The 20,753-nt window shown below is 40.3% G+C and overlaps 1 protein-coding gene across 1 annotated transcript in view; it reads right to left on the minus strand.

Annotated features, from left to right (window-relative positions):
• The window catches only part of LOC124622681 (fibrillin-2-like), a 631,069-nt gene that overhangs the window by 103,895 nt on the left and 506,421 nt on the right, over positions 1 to 20,753 (minus strand). Inside the window, 3 exon segments of the mRNA XM_047148470.1 lie at positions 5,194 to 5,302; positions 5,400 to 5,545; positions 5,801 to 6,049. Coding sequence (XP_047004426.1) covers positions 5,194 to 5,302; positions 5,400 to 5,545; positions 5,801 to 6,049 — 504 coding nt within the window.

The raw sequence follows: 20,753 nt of genomic DNA on the forward strand, positions 1-20,753 counted from the left end.
AGTATGTGCAATAATGCACTGCAACTTCACCCATCTCCAAGCCTGACCAATCAGATATACTTGTAATTCAGGTATACAGCAGTTTGGTAGTCTCCCCACGTTAAATGGTGAGCACAAGTAACAGCAGAGCTGGTATGCGGCATAACTGCTTTCACAGGTGGCCCTACCTCTGACATGGTAGAATATGCCTGTGATGTCACTTGAACAAGGTTTTCTGTGTGGGTGCATAAGATAAATCTTGCATTTGGGTCTCATTAGGGTATGACCCATGTGTAAAGAAGGTAGGATTAGGGAGGGCCATGATACTTCACAAACTGTGTGGCCAGCAGAATATGACTTTGGAAGCAGTAGGAAGGTAGTCTAATGCTTTGTGAAGGGTACAGTGAAGTGGTGATATGGTGGGTGATGAAGGGGGTGTTCCTTTGCAGCTGGTTTGTGGAAGTAGTTGGGCACTTAGTGGCACATGTGGATATTGTGTGTGAAGGCTTTAGTGACTGTCAATGTCCTGCTGTAAGTGAGTGGTTAGACTCTATGGGAGACATTTTTGTAAGGAAAAGATAATGAAGCCATGCATGTGAATGTGAGACAATGTGTGTGTGTGTGTGTGTGTGTGTGTGTGTGTGTGTGTGTGTGTGTGTGTGTGTTACAAAGAAAGTATAATAAACATGTAATAACATCAACCTACAAAATACGAACAAAAATTAATATAAACCAACATATTTATTTTCAGTAGTTTGTGTCACACAGCTTGTAGTTACCAAAATCATATACAACACCAACAGTTGCAATGAAGACCTTTACTATTGTTACCAATTTAAACTGTTACTAACCACCATCAAGTACAAGAAGTTTTTCAATTGCATTACCTCTATCGATTCATCTGTGACAATCCATTCCACTCCACAAATATGAACTTGACAGCACAACTCACTACAGAAAAATAATCTTGATCATCTTGTGCTCCACAGCTAATGCTAATAAGAAGAAACACAGCTACATTAAGGTACATTTATTGTGTCACAACCACTTTCACTCATTGAACATCATCAGGTGACACTGCCAACACTCTTCATAACAAAGTTCACACAATGTGCTGATGTCATTACTCAAGAAGTCTGATTGCATTTAACAATGAAGGCAAATTCTGGAACATGATGAGCACATAAACACTCTGCCTATAACCTGGTGCAAGCAAAGTGAGCAGTGAGTCGAGGAACACGAAAGCTGTGCACACTAGCAGAGTCTAGAATTGGCCTGCTACTAATCTGCTGGTGTGAGCTTTTTCACGCTCAAGCCGCATCAGTGAGCATGGGTGGCTCACAATGAAATGTAGTGGGGAAAGGAGTGGAGAGGGGAAGGTAGGGGAGGGAGGCATCAGAACAAGATAGCTTTGCTGATAATATCCTGTTATACAGAGATGTATCGCTTCAAGGTAGTTTGCTAATGATTTTTGTAGCAAATTTATTTTTTTAGACAGTTTTATTAATGAGATTCATTTATTTAGCATATAAATACACTATAAAACACATCAATGAAGGCTGCAGAATAAACTAAAATAAAATAAAGTCAAATACAGAATACAATATGACAATGAAACGGAAGAACACATTGAGGCAGATAAATTCTGCAACTTGCATCTTCATATTCTGACAACCACACTCGCAACCTGTTCAAGTCAGAACAGTGTGGTGTTGAAGTGACCCAGGCTATCTTGATAGGCTCTCAGTTCATGCTCCTGTGCTATGTATTGGACAGTTTGATTTGGAGCCCCACAGTCACAACTGGAACTGTGTAGCTACCCTCACTTGTGGAGACTGTGTGTTCAGTTTTTCTATTGGACTAATATGTCTCAGTCCTCAGAGAAGGCACTATCATTACAGTTCTCATGCCATTTAGTATCCCTGCTGAAGTTGGTAGCTACCAGATGTTTGGCCAATCAGAGGGGAGTCTCTGCAGTATAGTCAAGTTGTTTCCAAAACTGGACTATCTTCATGGATGGAAAGTAGACGAGTATTCATTACATTCATATATTCCTTCGTAAAAGCTTCCTGTCTCGGTGGGAAACATGGGGTTATATGACTAAGTGCTGGGAGCCAGTATAGTGGAAAAGTCTTTATACATCCAGTTCTTATAGCAACATTGAACTGGGTGTGCACGTCCTTTACATCCTTGCTGGTTAGCCACACTGATGCTCAGTACTTAGTTGCAGAACACACTAAGGAGGGTACAGAGGTTCATAGGGTATCCACTGCTGCTCCTCAGTTAGCGCTGCATAAACTCTGGATGAGATCGTTGAGCGAATTTATTACATGGAATACATTTTTAAGATGTCTCTCTAGAATACCCCCCAAGCACTCTGAATGTTTTTGACAGTTGATTTTAGTATTATTCATGTGAACCTTCAGCTCTTATCCAGCCATTTTGTTGATCAAATGAAAACGGCTGACATCTGTCTTGGAGGGATTGGTACTAGGCTCCATCTAGTTAGATGCCCATGCATTTTATTTTGGTCATCAGTGATAATGTTTTCATCATCTTGGAACTGCTTCTTCTGGATAGCTAGAGCCATATCATTAGCACTGCTGTACTTCCTTGACAAGGTTTCAGGCAGGTCAGAGATGTAGAAGTTAAGAAAACATTGGCGCTAACACTGGTCCTTAGCACAGTTCATCAGTCAGTTTCCTCTGTTTGCTTATGTTATAACCCTGCATCACCTGGAAGTATCTATCTGAAAACATGTTGTTGATGAGTATGGTCTGGTGTGGAATTACTTTTATCACTTTGTGTGGAAGCCCTTCTTTCCACACAGTGGCACAGGCAGCTGTTAGGGTTACGGAAGTTACTGCCAACTTTTTTGTTTCTGACAACTTGCCTCAGTATGTGTGGCTGGGCTCTAAAACTGGCCTGTGCAACTCCCATTTAGTGTGAAATCCATCTACTCTGGTGGGATAACTTCTAGGATTCGTGGTCCCATGCTATTCAAAAGTACCTTTCTAGAAGTTTGTAGCAGCAGCCAAGAAGAGCTGTCGAGCAGTAGCTTTCATTCGATGGTTTCTTTGGTTTCAGCAGTGCTTTTACTTTAGTAATAAGTAAAGTTGGTCCCCAAAGGACTAGTTTGACTGCCTAATTGAAAAGGTTTTTCCTATTTTTCATGCCTACAGGCACCTTTACCCCACAAAGTACGAGAGTTGTGTATGTAAGTGAATTTGTGAAGTGTAGGTGACTATAATGGGTGTATGAATAGTGTAGTGTCATGTTCATGGAGGAGATGATGAGAGAAGGGAGAGGGTGAAACCCAGTGCCAGCATCTGGCCTACTCCTGTCAAAGAACACCAAAAGGACTGCCGAGCTTAGTGTCCCCATCCAACGGACAGACTGTCATCAACAATGTTGCATGCCCTCACTTCACGAGACACTGCGGAGACATTTGGAATAGAATCCAGGACACTGGCACAAAGACTGATGATCAGGGACTTTATGCCACCACTTCTCTTGTCCCCTTGCTGTAGAGGCAAAGAGAAAATTGTCAACTGCGTGTTGTGTACTCGGATGGCTACCTATCAAAGTACTGGCCATGCACGACAGTGGTTAACTTCTGTGATCTGACAGGAATCAGTATTTCCACCTCAGCATGGATGTTGACATTACTAGTAAAGTATTGATGAGAAATGACAATGAAACGAAACATCTCTTTTAATATTTTGATGAAGCAAATAACATGGCGCAGCTAAGTACGAAACCCAAGACTTCCCACAATTGATGCAGTATGATGATGAATGCCATTTTAGAGTGAAATTTAAATTGACAAACTTGTATTTTGTTATCATTTTATTTAAATGTTAAATACAGAAACACAAGATGTTACTCAATTTTACTTATTTTGTTTTTCACTAAAGCATCAATGTCTGGTATGACTTTATGAATGCTAGTGATTTGAAGACAAGCTTTTAAGTTGAAGTCTTTCAGTGAGCATCTGTGGGCAAATTTATTCTCCCCACTGGGGAAAAATGTTGCTCGTACAAGTAAGTAGATCCAAATATAAACACAATCATAGCTGCAGACTAGAAAAAGTTTTGGAAATTTATGTTTAGGGAGATTCTTATAAAAGTCTGCAAGGCCAATTTTATTATGAAATTTATCACACAACTGTTGCACTGGCATTCTAATTGAAGCTCAGTTTCCACATTGTCAACATCCACTGAAAAGAAGTGAAAGTGCACCAGACACTGGCAATCTGAAAAGCAATATAGTAACTTGTTCAAACTGCAGCTTCATTTGTTGAGCATTCCTCCTGAAAACTAAAATGTTGTGGAAAACTATTTAGATGTTCTCCCATATGCTGAATAGCTTCTTCAGTTGCATCACATGACAGTGCTGTCTTTAATTTTTGCAGCTTTGCTTCTTTCTGTTCGCCTTCCAAGAGTCCATAATCTTTAGCATGTAAGGTATTGTAATGTTGTTGTAAACTGAATTTTTTGTTGTGTTCAGAGCTTTGAAGCACACTTAAGCATATCAAGATGTCATTGTGTATCGTAAGGATATAAGCATCCTGCACTGATGCATTGTAAATTGATGTTGGTTTGCCTGACCATCAGTTTGGAGTTCCTAACCCAGCCATTATGTTGCTGTTTATCTGTTTAAAAAGAGCTGCTCTCAACTTTAAGCACTGAACCACAAGTATATACACTTGCAACTAAGGTTACATTGAATGTAACTTGGTCATTCCTCTGACAGCAATGCACTGGTTGCACTTCCCCTGCACTATGTAATGACGTCTGATCACCCCATTTTACAGCAGGTGCTCACTGCCTACGCAGCGAGAGAGAATGAGCACTCTTGATCACCCAGCCACATCCTGAACAGATGTGGCCTAGCATACCATAATTAAACAATGTTTGTGAGCCTGATGATGATTAATAATAATGTAACAAGTAGCAATAATAAAGGTTTTTATATTAGCTGATGGTGGTACAATTTGTTTTTCGATACATATATTTGCGTAACATTTTTTATTTATGCTGTATAGTGTCTGAACCCCACTATAGTGGCACAAAAATTTAATTCAAACATCAACAGAACTCACTTTCATAATTGTATTAAAACCTGTCGTAAGTTAATCAGAAACCAAAACCAAGTACAGCCTATTTTTATTTCTTTGAGAGTCTTTAATATGAAAAATTGAACACAAATTACCTTCACATAATCTGCCATCTGGACTTAGCTCATAACCAGGTGGGCAGTTGCAGACAAAAGAACCCATGAGATTTTGACATTTTCCTGGAGGTGGACATGTGCCCGGTTTCTAAACAGAAACAATACACTGACATAGTAACAACGAAGAACTTGACACTCACTTAGAAGAGTGAATACTGCTCAATATACTAATGTTAAAGACTAACCTCCCGGCACTCATCCACGTCTCTGCAGTGTTGACCATCTGCAGCAAGAACATATCCTTCTGCACATTCACAGCTGAAGGATCCCATTACATTACGGCATCGTCCATTGCGGCATAATGTAGGCATAATGCGGCATTCATCAACATCTAAGAGTGTGAAGAATAATTTTTGTTCACAGCTAATCAAGTTTGAAGCAGTCAAATGACAGCTATTGATATCTACATCTAGTTATGGATTTATACAACTTTTATTAGAACAAATATGACAATCTTTTGATCTCACAAATGAAATCCCGAAAAGAATGACTCTATTTAAATTATTATTTAAAACTGATAAATGAAATAAATAATAGTACAAGGTAAAACATTTAATTAATTGAAAAATAGTAATCATATACTTACCTATACAATCATTGTTATGACTAAGTTTGAAGCCTGGGTAACAGTGGCATTTGTAATGCCCCACAGTGTTAATACAAGTTCCATTGTTGCAGATATTTGGGTGGCGAAGGCATTCATCAATATCAACACAGGTATCCCGGCTAGGAGCCAAGATGTAGCCATCATTACAAAGACACTGGAAGCTGCCTTGGAAGTTCTTACACTCACCATTGCTACAGATTCCTGGCCGTTCTGAACATTCATCGATATCTGCAAGATATTTTAAAAACATTGTTCATCTGAAACATTAAGAATGCCTTAGGTATTACATTAATTAATGTTTAATTAACAAAAATATCAAATTATCCACATTTAACCAAAAACATTATTAATAATTTTGAATATTCGTTCATTCATTACTTGACAATGTTCCATGGAGCTTTGGGGATATGAGTGAGCAAGATGTACATTAACAGAGAGAAAAGCAGTGTAGCAGTCAGAAATTAAGTCTGTACATTGTGTTAAAAACATATTGTTATTAAATTGATGAGTTCTGATTGTGCTTATACACTATGTGTGGCAATTAAATAATGCGACTACACACCTCCTACCACACAGCTGTATGGGGGAGTTGGTACTGGAATGCAGTTGACCCTGAATCTTCAAGAGCAGCCACCATTCATTTCATCTTTCTACCTACTTTAGTTTACTTCTGAGCTTTTATTGTAACAGACATTCTTCTGTAGTGGTGCCGCAAGCATGGTGAACTTAAAAATTGAGCGGCACATTAACCTCAGATTACTTGTGAAATTAGAAAAGTTGGCAGCTGAATGTTTTCATACATTAAAGGAGGTGCTTGAAGATAATGCTATGTCACGTGCAGAAGTTTCTGAATGTTACAACCAGTTTTCAGAAGGCAGGAAGAGTTGAAGATGATGAATGTCCCAGTCAATCTATGAGTTCAGGAAAATTAATAAAATTATGTGGAATGACCAATACTTGAGCATCTTGAAGCTCATAGACATGGTGAGTGTGAACAAAGAGACAGTAAGACAAATATTGCATGATGAATTAACCATGAAAAAAGTTTGTGCAAGACTTGTTCTGAAAAACCTCTCTCAAGAACAAAAAGGCCATCGGAAGAACATTTGCTCTGATGTCTTGGAATGACTCAACAAAACACTTTATTTTCTCACACATCATCACATGTGATGAAACGTGGATCTTGCAGTATGACCCACAAACAAAGCGTCATTGCCAAGAATGAAAAAAGTATGGACAAGCAAGTCAAAATTGAAGGTAATGTTGTTCATTTTTTATATGAGAAGTGTTATCATAATGGAATGTGTGCTGAGGGTCAAACTGTTAACCATAAATATTACAAAGAAGTTCTAATCAAGCTGAGGGAAAGAATAAGGAAGAAACGACTGAATTTGTGAAAGAACAATGAGTGGATTTTGCGTCAGGACAACACGCCAGCCTAAAATGCTGTTATCTGTGAAATAGTTTTTAGCGGACAAGTGCATTTCTGTTCTCAAACTTCCATCCTAATTCACCATAACTGGCTCTCTATCACTTTTACCTTTCAATTGAAATGAAAATTGCATTGGAAGGGAATGCATTTTTAGTCTGTTGAAGAGGTAAAGGGAGAAATGACAAGCATTATTGAAGAGAGTGACAACAGATGACCTACAGCACTGCTCTGAACAATGGAAGGCACATATCCAGTGGTTCAGAGATAGGGGAGGGGAATATGCTGAAGGGGATAACAGTTAGTTGTAAATTTGTTCACATTAAAATCACATTTCTGACACCAGTCTTATTATTTACTTGCCACACCTCATATTCAATAAATGAAGATGAAAAAATTTACAGGAACCCTGCAATATGAGAAAGCGGTTGCTTATCCACTTATAGAAATTAGCTGCTGTTTATCTACTAGTTCCTTCTTAAAATCTGCGTAAGTACATTGCTTACTGCCAAAGAATAAGACCTACCTTGATGTAATATGAATAGAGATTGATTTGCAGTTAACAACATTATTTGTTACACTGAGAAGCTCTTCTTTCCATCTGGTACTCTAACATATATTCACAAAGAAGGTATTTTAGAAATTTTTATTGATTGATTGATTTGATTTGATTTTGATTTTATTTCATGTTCCATAGGTCCAACTATGTTGGGTTCACGAGGACATGCAATGAGTCAGTTGTTTACAAATACAATATGATAATCTTATAGCATATACAGACATTTGAGTACATAATTATATAAAAATGTTTACAGTAAATTCTTTGACCAGCAATACAGAAAAAAGAAAATACATATTTTCTTAGAATCATTAAAGCACTACAGAAAACAGATACAGAGCACACACAGATACAGAGCTCAAGTTAAATAACATTCTTGGTGCCGTTATGTCAACTTGTATTATATAATATTAAAATTTTACAATTTATTTAATTACAATTTCATCTAGACTGTAAAAAGCTTACCACTATGCATGCTCCATCACTGTTGCATTGTTTGCATTGACTGTTCATCTTGTACATGTTCAACTTTATAGAGCATTAACAAAGAAAATACACCAAAAATAAACTGCACTAAGCCACAGATCATAGGTCCAAGACTCAACCTCTTCGCTTAAAGGTAACACAGGTTATTTGAAATGGAAAAGAATCTATGGCTGAAATATAATTATCTGAGCATGTAAAGTTGACATTAGGACTCATCTCATTACCAACACATTCCCACCAACTGAAGAAGCTTATTTCAATACCAACAAAATCCCACCATCTGAGGAAATTATCGAAAGTGAAAATAATCACATGTTCCAATTCTCAATGGGGACATATCTGATTATTTATTTATTTTACTTTGTTTATTTATCAAGTTCTGTGGGGCCATGGGGATCAACTCTACTTGGGAATGGCGCAAGTCAATACAAAATTTACAGGATTCTGGCTAGAAAATTTACAAAGAAAGTCTTAAAGAATAAATAAAAGATGAAAAATCCAGAAGCTATAAGAATAAATTACACATTAAAGAGAAAAATTCTCAACTACTGCAAACACCTGAACATAATAGGAGAGTGTGACATGGAAACCTTTTAAGTTGGATCTGAATACTTGGAGTTTATCACTCATTCTTTTCAGTTCTGTTGGAAGAGTACTGAAAATGAAACCTGGTGAATAATGTTCACCTTTTTGCACAATGCTTAAAGTAGTGTTGTCCAAGTGTACGTCATTTTTCCATCTAGTGCTCACTGAATAAATGCTATAGTTTTTTACTGAATTAGCATTGTTGACAGCAATATGCATACGGGATGGCAGAGTTAGATTTCTGAGACACCTGAACAATGGCAGTGTGAGCAGCTATGGAGATGCAGCATGTAAGAAATTACAGATGAGATGAACATATCTATCACAAGAGCAATTGAACATATCTATCACAAGAGCAATGATGGTTTTAACTCATTCTATCATTATTTTAAATGCAGAGTGCTGCAAACAGTACAGTTAGAAAGTTATTCATATGTGGAAGAGTGTGTACGAAAAATTACTGAATTTCAACGTTGAATGACATAAGGTTCTAAGTAAAAAGTGAGGTTCTAAGTATAAACTGAATGTTGGTTCTATTTTATGCTCTGGCTTCCTAACATGTCCAGGATGAAGTGATTATGGGAAACAGTGGTTCCCCCTCAAAGAGGGAAGTAACAACTGGATTTTAAAAACAAGAAAGCACATTGTTTGGTATAAGATGCATCTTAGGAAAAGAATAGATTGCACACCATGACTGCTACCATTGGCTGTTATGACTGGAAAGAGACTCTCATATGAATAGCAATCTGCAGTGGAGGTGGGGAAGGAGGAAGGATACAGATGGGGGGAGAAAAGAGCACTATCTGTTGAGGTGTGCAGGGACTAGAGACCTCCAGACACAGTGTTGGGTAGTACAGTATGGGAGAAAAAATGGAGAATGGAAAAGGAGACCCTGCCTAGAGGACCTTTTCACCTTGCCACATCCCCCAAAACTCCCACCAACTCTCCAAATCCAGAGCCCAAACAATCCTGGAACACAGCTGTTAACCTTTCCACCAGAATCCTTATCTCCACAGAAGTTTCAGTTCTATCAAAAGGCCTCACTTTAGCCCTATACCCAAATTTAACCATGTTGGACTTGTCAAAAACCTACTCTCCCTCTTCTGATCCATGCAAAGGAAACATTTCTTTGTCACAATCCCTACAACCAAAGCCAACCTAATTCCAACAGTGAACTCTTCCTACCACTATCTAACAGCAATCTTCCCCCACTTTCCCTTAACCTCCACCTCAGTCTCACCATCCTTCCCCAGGCCCCTTCCTAGGAACACCAACCTTTCAGTAGAGGAAAGAACAGCCATACACAGTCTCAAAAGAGATGCTGACCTAATCATCCTCCCTGCAGACAAAGAATCCAGCACCATTGTGATGAGTCGCAGTGACTACTGGGCAGAAGGCCTCACCAGTTGTCTCACTCATCCATGTATAAACTCTGCCAGTAATCCCCTCCCAGAAGTCCAACATATCCTCTATTTACTGCTTAAAGCCTTAGGCCCTTCCCAGAACCTCTCCCCTTAATCCATTTCCCTCCTCACCTCTGAAACACTTTGCACATCCACCTTCTACATGTTCTTCAAAATTCACAAACCCATCAGTCCTGGACACCCCACTGTAGCTGGCTACTGTGCCCCTAGTGAATGGATTTTGGCCTCCATTGATCAACTCCTCCAATCAACTTCCCATAATCTAGCCTACCACATCAAATATACCAACAACTTCCTTCACCGACTCTCTATTGACCAACACCTCCATCCATCTGCCTATAATCTAGCCTCTCACATCAATGATACCAAGTACTTCCTTCACTGTCTCTCTACCATCCTCGACCCTTTACCTCCTGGTTTCTGTTGATGCCCCTTCCCTATATACCAGCATCCCTCATACGCACAGTCTTGCCACAATTGAACACTAACTTTCCCACTGTCTTTCAGATTTCAAACCCACTACCTCATTCAATATTCACCTAACTAACTTTATTTTAACACATAAATACTTCTGCTTTGTAGAGAAGGTACACAAAAAAATCCGCAGCACAGCCAAGGGCACCCGCACTGCACATCCCATGCCAGAGGAAAACTTCCTGGCATCCAAAAACCATCTGGTTCAGGTTCACTGATGATATTGTGATGATCCGGGCTCAGGACCAACACACCTTGTCCTCATTTCTTCACATCCTCAACACCTTCTCCCTGGATATTCAACTGGTCCTCTTCGATCCACCATAACACCTTCCTAGACATTGGCCTCCTCCTCTCTGATGGCTCCATCCACACCTCTGTCCACATTAAACCCACCAACCACTAACACTACTTACATTTTGACAGCTGCCATCCCTTCCACATTAAAAAAAATACCTGTCACTTAGCCTTGCCAGTCGTGGACGGCCTACCTGCAGTGAAGAGAACTACTTTCTGAGGTATGCTGAAAGTCTTACCAGGGTCTTCAAAGGCAGGCACTATCCCAAGGACATAGTATGCAAACATATTTCCTGTGCCATTTCCCCACACACCCTCAATCCTCCCACCACCCCCAAGAACCAGCTACAGAAGAGTGCTTCCTTCACCACCCAGTACCACCCTGGACTGGAACAAATGAACCACATCCTCTGCCAGTGCTTTGACTACACACGCCAATGAAATTTTTTTAAAAAACTTTTTTACTTTGATAGCTGATCTTTATAGATTTTTATGAGCTGAATCCAAATCAAGCCTTAGTTTTTTGTATCACCTATAGTTTTCGAGCAATATGCTTTTTTTTATATATTATAAAAATCTTATGCTATGTGGTAAATGGGGTAATTAATGGAACACTTTGTTACAACATAAGCATGGTTTGTACTTACAGTAAGCTACTTAAAACAATGATATGTGTCAACAGAAGTTTCACTTGTCAGCTGGAATTGGTTTGTATTTTCTTTCTCTTTTTTCTTTGAAGCTTCTTGTGTGGGTAGCTTTTTCTATGATGAGTCACTTGCTGAACTTCTTGGTGACGTGACCAACAGTAGTCCCGCATTATGTTGGTGTTCCAGCGGCCTAAATAGCATTTTTCCATTACTTTAATGTCCTGGTGAAAACACTCTCCTTGCTGCTCACTAACATCTCCCACATTGTCCGGGAAGTAATCAAGGTGACTGTTCAAAAAGTGAACTTTCAGACTCATTAAACATCCTAAAGTTTTAAACTTCTTTAACATTGTAGCTATAATAGAAACATATTCTGAGTCTTTTTCATGTCCTAAGAACTTTTTAACAACTTGCTTGAATGATACCCATGCTTCTTTCTCATTTCAGGTAATTGTGGATTCAAAGTTAACATCAAACATCGATTTTCTAATGTCAGGTCCAACAAAGGCATCTTCTTTAGTTTAGCTTCTGAATGGTGTGAAAAATTTTGGCAGAGATACTTAAAACATGGTCCATCTTTAGGCAAAGCATTTACAAACTATTTCATTAGGTCTAACTTTATATGTACAGGTGGTAGGAGTAGGTTTTTTGGATCTACAAGGTTTCTGCATAGAATGTTCTTCTCACCAGATTTTAAAGACTCCCTCACAGGCCAGTTATTTCTGCACCAGTGTTGATCCCTAGCACTACTGTTCTGTTCACACAAGAAACATGGAAATTTGGTAAAGCCACCTTGTTGACCAAGGAGCATGCATGTTACTTTTAGAATGCCACATATCATCCAACCATCAGCAGAATAGCCTATTTTATTTAGCACTATTTCTAGGTTTTCAAAGCTTTCTTTCATATATACAGAATGTCCAACAGGTATAGATGCATACATGTTACCATTGTGTAATAAAACAGCCTTTAAACTAGTTTTGGATGAATCAATAAATAGCCTCCAGTCTTCATTTTTGTATACAATACCAAACTCATTCATCAGACCGGGAATGTCTGAGCAGTACACTAAATCACTTTCTTGTTGAAAAAACTTCCTCATTCTATACATGAATATGCTGGTTCCAACTGCCAATAAGTTCTTTTCCTTTAATCTAGAGCCAAGCAATTCAGCTTTTTCTTTCGTTAAGCCCAGATCCCTAACCAAATCATTAAGCTCGGTCTGGGTAAACAATTTGGGCTCTACACTTTCTGTATTACAATGGAATTCATCATCATCTGGTTCATGTAAATCAGATTGTGCATCAGAAAATACTTCTGTTGGAATAGAATTTAAATCAACTGGTGGTTCAGGAACCAGCAAATCTACACCATGCCCTTCTGGTTGGATGGTGGACAGAAGGTTAGGGTAGCTTCTTGCCTTCTTGGTGTTCGAATTATGACCAGTAATATCAACACTGCAAAAATAGCAATCATCAGAATGATTTCTTGGCTCCCTCCATATCATAAGAACAGCAAATCTAAAGGCTTTTTTCTCCTTTTTGGACGTTTTCTCAGATCTTCAACACGCACATAACATACCTTATGCACCACCCAAGATTTATTTTGATCACCAAGTTTAGATCCAAAGTATGATAGATAAATCTTTTTCACAACGTCTGTAATGTTTCTTTGGTGTTTTTTAAATCACAGATTCACCACAAATGTAACAAAAAAACTGTCACCAGAGTTTTTACAACCACGATTAGACACTGTACTGAGCACATGTACAGGAAACAGGAAAGTAAGGGAGGTTAGGTTGACAGTAAACAAAACACCACCTGTTAACACAAAAATAGAATTGATCTTTTTTTTGTCAGAAAATGTTTTCCAGCAGTGCTACCAATGTCATCTACATTCATTACACCTCCTTTTTAAATTATTTTAACTACATAAAATCTGTTAAATTCTTTAAAAAAATTGCTTAATTTAATACATTTAACTGTAAAATGTGAAGAAATGGTGGGTGATACAGTTTTTTAAGCATCATATTTGGATTTCCCATCCTAAAAAACATAAGAATAAGATATTTTCAGCAAAAAACTTTTTCCATTGTTGGCCTGTGTTATTTATCATCACACCCTGAAATGAGGGATATCCTATCCAAGACTCTTCTCACCCCTCTAAAGAGGTATTCCATCTCCCATCCAACTTCCACAACATCCTAGTCCATCCCTATGCCACTCCCAATCCCATCCCCTTGCCACAGGGATCATATCCCTCGGACAAATCCTTACACCCAATGCTTCCTATTCCAGTTCTGTCGCAGGCATATTTTACTCTAACAAAGATCAAGCCATCTCTGAAAGCAGCCTGTTTTACACTATCTTTGCTCCAACCATTGTATTTTTTTATATTGGTATGACTACCAACCAGCTGTCCACCACGCTGGACATCTACCACCAAACTGTTGCTGAGAGCAAAGTAGACCATCCTGTGGCACAGCATGAAGCAGACCATAACATGCTTGATTTCAATGGCTGTTTCAAACCCGGGCCATCTGCATCCTTCACATGAACACCAGCTTTTGTGAACTGCAAAGATGGGAGTTATTCTTACAACACTTTCTCCACTCCTGCAATTATTCCAGCCTAAGCCTATGGTAACCTACTGCCCCCACATCCTCCACCGAACTGTTTCCACCCCTCATTCTATCACTTCCTTACTTTTCACATTCTCTCACCCTCCTTGTGTGCTGCACTCTGCCAATGCACTTGCCTGTCCTTTCCCCTTTCCTGCTCCTCCTCCCCCCCCCCCCCCCCCCCCCCTCCACCCATTCCTGAGGCTGTGGCTGGCAGTCTCTAGCCCCTACATGCCATTCTCTCTTACCCCCAAACCCTGCTAACCCTCTCCCCTTCCATGCCCCATTCCAGATTGCTATTTACATGATGGTCACATTCCAGTTGGAACTGCTGGTGGTAGTGGTCATGTGTGTGGGGTGTGCTTGCTTGTGTGAATGTGTGTGTGTTTTATTTGCTGAACAGGTTTTGGCTGAAAGCAATAGTGTGTAACATTCCTACTGTTGTGCCTGTCTGCTGCTCAAAAGGTCATCTTTATTATCAGTAGCTATCTATCCTTTTCCTACCTAATATTGAAAAATGGAAAATCCAGGATAACAATAATGACAATTGCTACTCATCATAAAGCATAAATGTTGGATCGCAGACAGATGCAACAAAAAGGCATCTAAACAAGTAAGCTTTTGGCCAAAATGCCTTCTTCTGGATTAGACAATACATACACAGACAGACACACACAAACAATCATGCATTCATGCGAATGCAACTCTCACACACATGACCACTATCTCTGGGTGCCAAGACCCAACTGGGAGCAACTGTACACGATGAGAGAAGCAACCTGGATGGTGATGCCGGAGTGGCCATGCGGTTCTAGGCGCTACAGTCTGGAACCGAGCGACTGCTACGGTCGCAGGTTCGAATCCTGCCTCGGACATGGATGTGTGTAATGTCCTTCGGTTAGTTAGGTTTAATTAGTTCTAAGTTCTAGGTGACAGATGACCTCAGAAGTTAAGTTGCATAGAGCTCAGAGCCATTTGAACCATTTCGATGGTGAGTGTAAGGAGAAGGATATAAGGGGGAGGGCCAGCAGGATAGTAGTGGGTAACAGTAAAGTGGTACTTGTGGGAACATACAGGGAAATTGTGGAGACTGGGCAGGACATCTAGGTGCAATTCAGAGGTTAGACAGAGAGCAGGGATGTGAGGCAAAGGTGGGGCACCATAAAGGAGACAAGTAAGAGGCTGTGGGAGCTTTGGTGGAACAGAAGGCCGTGTAGTGCTGGAATGGGAACAGGGAAGGCGATAGGTGAGTAAAGGACAATGACTAACACAGGATGAGGCCAGGAAGGTTATGGGAATGTAAGCTATACTGCAGGTAGAGTTCCCACCTGCACAATTCAAAAAAGCTGGTGCTGATAGGAAGGATCCAGAGGGCACAGGCAGTGAAGCAGTCACTGAAATGAAGAATGTTGTGTTGGGCAGCATGCTCAGCAACCTTGTAGTCCAACTGTTTCTTGTCCACAGTTTGTCAGTGGCCGTTCATGCAGACAGACAGCTTGTTGACTGTCATCCTCGTATTGAATGCAGTGCAGTAGTTGTAGCTTAGCTTGTAGATAACTTGACTGGTTTCACTGATAGCCATGCCTTTGTTGGTATAAGTGATGCATGCGATGGGTGGGTGGTGGGGGGAAGATACACTACTGGCCATTAAAATTGCTACACCAAGAAGAAATGCAGATGATAAATGGGTATTCATTGGACAAATATATTATACTAGAACTGACATGTGATTACATTTTCACGCAATTTGGGCGTATAGGTCCTGAGAAATCAGTACCCAGAACAACCACCTCTGGCCATAATAACGGCCTTGATACGCCTCGGCATTGAGTCAAACAGAACTTGGATGGCGTGTACAGGTACTGCTGCTCATGCAGCTTTAACACGATACCACAGTACATCAAGAGTAGTGACTGGCATATTGTGACGAGCCACTGACCAGACGTTTTCAACTGGTGAGAGATCTGGAGAATGTGCTGGCCAGGGCAACAGTCAAACATTTTCTGTATCCAGAAAGGCCTGTACAGGACCTGCAACATGCGGTCGTGCATTATCCTGCTGAAATGTAGGGTTTTGCAGGGATCGAATGAAGGGTAGAGCCATGGGTCGTAACACATCTGAAATGTAAAGTCCACTGTTCAAAGTGCCATCAATGCAAACAAGAGGTGACCAAGACATGTAATCAACGGCACCCCATACCATCACGCAGTGTGATACACCAGTATGGCGATGACGAATACATGCTCCCAATGTGCATTCACTGCGATGTCACCAAACATGGATGCGACCATCATGATGCTGTACACAGAACCTGGATTCATCTGAAAAAATGACGTTTTGCCATTCGTGCACTCAGGTTCGTCATTGAGTACACCAGCACAGGTGCTCCTGTCGGTGATGCAGCTTCAAGGGTACCTGCAGCCATGGTCTCCCAGCTGATATTCCATGCTGCTGCAAAAATCGTTGAACTGTTCATGCAGATGGTTGTTGTCTTGCAAATGTCCCCATCTGTTGACTCAGGGATCGAGACGTGGCTGCACGATCCGTTACAGTCATGTGGATAAGATGCCTGTCATCTGGACTGCTAGTGATACAAGGCCGTTGGGCGTTCCGTATTACCCTCATGAACCCACCGATTCCATATTCTGCTAACAGTCATTGGATCTTGACCAATGAGAGCACCAATGTCACGATACAATAAACTGCAATTGCGATAGGCTACAATCCAACCTTTTTCAAAGTCGGAAATGTGCTGGTATGCATTTCTCCTCCTTACACGAGGCATCACAGGAACGTTTCACAAGGCAACGCCGGTCAAGTGCTGTTTGTGTATGAGAAATCGGTTGGAAACTTTCCTCATGTCAGCACATTGTAGGTGTCGCCACCGGTGACAACCTTGTGTGAATGCTCTGAAAAACTAATCATTTGCATATCACAGCATCGTCTTCCTGTTGGTTAAATTTCGTGTCTGTAGCACGTCATTTTCGTGGTGTAGCAATTTTAATGGCCAGTAGTGTATTTGGAACAGGTCTTGCATCTAGGTCTATTACAGGGATATGAACCATAAGGCAAGGAGTTGGGAGCAGGGGGTGTGTAGGGATGGACAAGGATATTGTGTAGGTTTGGGGGCGGTCGAATACTATTGTGGGAGGTGTGCGAAGGATAGCAGGTAGGATATTACTCATTTCAAGTCACGACCAGAGGTACCTCATTTCAAGTCAGGCCGAGGGGTCCTTGAAACTCTGGTGGAATGTGATTCAGTTGCTCTATTCCTGGGTGGTACTGAGTCACAAGGGGAACGCTCCTCCCTGGCTGGAAGGTGTGACTTTGGGAGATGATGGGTGACTGGAGAGATAAGGCATGGAAGATCTGTTTCTGTACAAAGTTGGAAGGGTAATTACCCTCTGTGAAGGCCTCAGTGAGACCCGTGGTATATTTCGAGAGAGACTGCCCATCATTACAGGTGTGACAGCCACAGGTGGCTAGGCTGTATGGAATGGGCGGCAGCTGTCGAAGTGGAGGTATTTCTGGTGGCTGGAAGGTTTGATATGGGCAGAGGTACTGATGCAGCCATCTTTAAGGTGGAGATCAACATCAATGAAGGTGGACTGTTAGGTTGAATAGGACCAGGTGAAGTGAATGGGGGAGAAGGTGTTGAGGTTCTAGAGGAATGTGGATAGGGTATCCTCACGCTCGATTCAGCTGATGAATCTGTCATCAATGAACATGAACCAGGTGAGGGGTTTGGGATTCTGGGTGATCAAGGATTCCTCTAGATGGCCCATGAATAGGATGGCATAGGCTGGTGCCCATTATCAGACCCTGGATTTGTTTGTAGGTGATGCCTTCAAAGGAGAAATAATTGTGGATGAGGATATAGTTGACCATGATGACCAGGAAGGAGGCTGTAGGTCTGGAATCTGTTGGGCAGTGGGAGAGGTAGTGTTCAATGGTGGCAAGGCCAGGGGCATTATTGATGTTAGTGGAAATAGAGCAGCATGCAAAATATCATCTCAGAAAACACTTCCAACTGTTCACTTCCTACTCCCAACTTGGACTACCACTATGCACCACCTCTATAACAGTCTCCAAATCTCCCCCATATCCCCTCACAGCTGGCAAACCCTACCTAAAACTCCCTCCCACCACCATATTAAATCTAGAACCTAAACAGGCCCGAAACACAGTCATGAAACTTTCCTCCAAAAGCCTTAGTCCCACTCAAGTATTAGCCTTACCTTTTGCCTCACTCCAAAATTCTATCGTGCTGGACTTGTTAATGACCTTTTCTCCTTCTCCCCGTTCCTACAGTGGAAACACTTTTTTGCCATCAACCCTACCAATCTGACTCAACAAAAGACCAATGTAAAACCCTGTCTGACTCAGCTCACTAGTCCATCCAACCATGATCCGCCCCCACTGCCCCCTAATCACCCCATTAGTTTTCCAGAATTTGTTAACCTCGAAGCTTGCCTCAGCATCATTCCAAAAATCCCCCACCCAGTCTTTTTGTTGTATCTGCCTGCGACACAACATTTCCACTATATAGTGAGTAGCAACCTTTTCCTAATATTGTTGATATTCAAACCAAGAGTTCCCATTGTTTGATTAAGTGTATCTTGTCAGCAAAGTATGTGCCCAAAAGAAAGGTTTAGATTATGAGGAAACCTATGCAGCAGGAATTAAGCACAATTCACCCAGGTATCTGTTCACACTTGGTGCCAAACAAGATTTAAATATTGATCTTTTAGATATAGTCATTTCATTTTTAAGGTGAATTAGCTGAAGAAATGTATGTTTAAAGCCCAAAAAACAATACAGTTACTAAAAAAGTTACACATATTTATCTAGATACTAAAATGCAATTTATGGTTTTAAATGAGGTGGTTATTGCAGAATCTTAAACTGTACAAGATACTGACAAATTTTAATTTCAACAAGTCAACTGCAAATCTCTGTGTTTATCAGAGAAATTAGAGGAATAATATATTACTAACGTAAATCTACATGGGTGTAAGTAAATTTTCAGCACAAATTCACAGGAGAGAATGCTTACAAAGGGAAACTGATATAGACACACACACAATCACACAGAGATACAACTAACAGTACCTCTTTCAGCAACTAAGGCAGAGTATATGGCATTGATTTCAGCAATTAAATAAACATTATGGCTCCCAAATTAATGATAGTAACATCTCCAGTTTCTTACAAAGGTGTTAGACAATAATGCAACTACATATTTATCAAAAGCAGTGGCAAAAAAGGTCACACCAAAAGCAAGATAACAACAAATATTGATTCACAGATAGAAAATTTACTATGTTGAAATACCCGTGGAAACATCTCAACTGGTCAGATGCTTGTTGATGTGATGGAACAGCCACTGGTTAAATCCTAGCATTATAACTGATTGTTGACTTTGGACAACGACATCCAGCTAGCTCAGATTCTGCTGAGGATGCTCGAAGTTGTGTGGCTGCATTCTATAATGTTTGCCATATTAGACATATTGTTGTGTACACCCTGTTATGTGCTATATTATGTAAAGGAAAGTTGCCACTCACCAAATAGTGGTGACGCTAAGTCACAGTTAGTCACAACAAAAAGACTGTCACATATAAGCTTCCGGCCAGTCTGTTGTGTCTATCTGCGACTCAGCATCTCTGCAATATGGTGAGTGGCAACTTTTCTTTTCATAATGTTGTTACGTTCCATCCTGGATTTTCCACTGTAATGTGCTATGTTATATTTGGTCTGCAATGGACAGCACTGTTAAATAATACTTTTAAAACTGAAACTGTCCTGAGCCACAGCATAAAATAATTGTTGTATAAAGTGTTACATTATTTAAATATTGTTGTTTTGGTCATAAACCAAAAGGTTAGATTTATGCAGCTCTCCACTCCTGTCACTTGCCAGCTAACCTCTTCAGTTCACCATAGCAGCTGCATATCACACCATTGGCAATTTTTCTCTGAACTCATATCTCTATGCCTGTCCCTCTGATTCATTCCCTCTACTACTCCTTCTTTATTTATTCTGCTTCCACAACAGCAAAATTTGTCCATCTCTGCAAGAGAATCTTGTCCCAAGTTTAACATAAACGTCTGGCATGTCAACCACCTGCACACGCTTTTTACCTGTTTGCTTTCCATTTGTGCACACTTTATAGCCATTAGTTAGCACATGTTACATTTCACTAATCAGTCAACTCAGTTACTGTTCCTTTTTGGCAACTTATGCTATGCCATTAGCAAACTGTGTCATTCTTATTTCCTGTCTACAACAAACCATTCTCAAATTGTTAACTTGGTTAAACACTTAACACCTGCAATCCTTTGTATGGTGCATAATTTTAGTTTGTAAATTGTATTTCCTATTCATTTGCACAATGATGCAGCCCAAGTG

This window comes from Schistocerca americana, chromosome 7, assembly GCF_021461395.2.
Source record: "Schistocerca americana isolate TAMUIC-IGC-003095 chromosome 7, iqSchAmer2.1, whole genome shotgun sequence".
Classification (NCBI taxonomy): domain Eukaryota; kingdom Metazoa; phylum Arthropoda; class Insecta; order Orthoptera; family Acrididae; genus Schistocerca; species Schistocerca americana.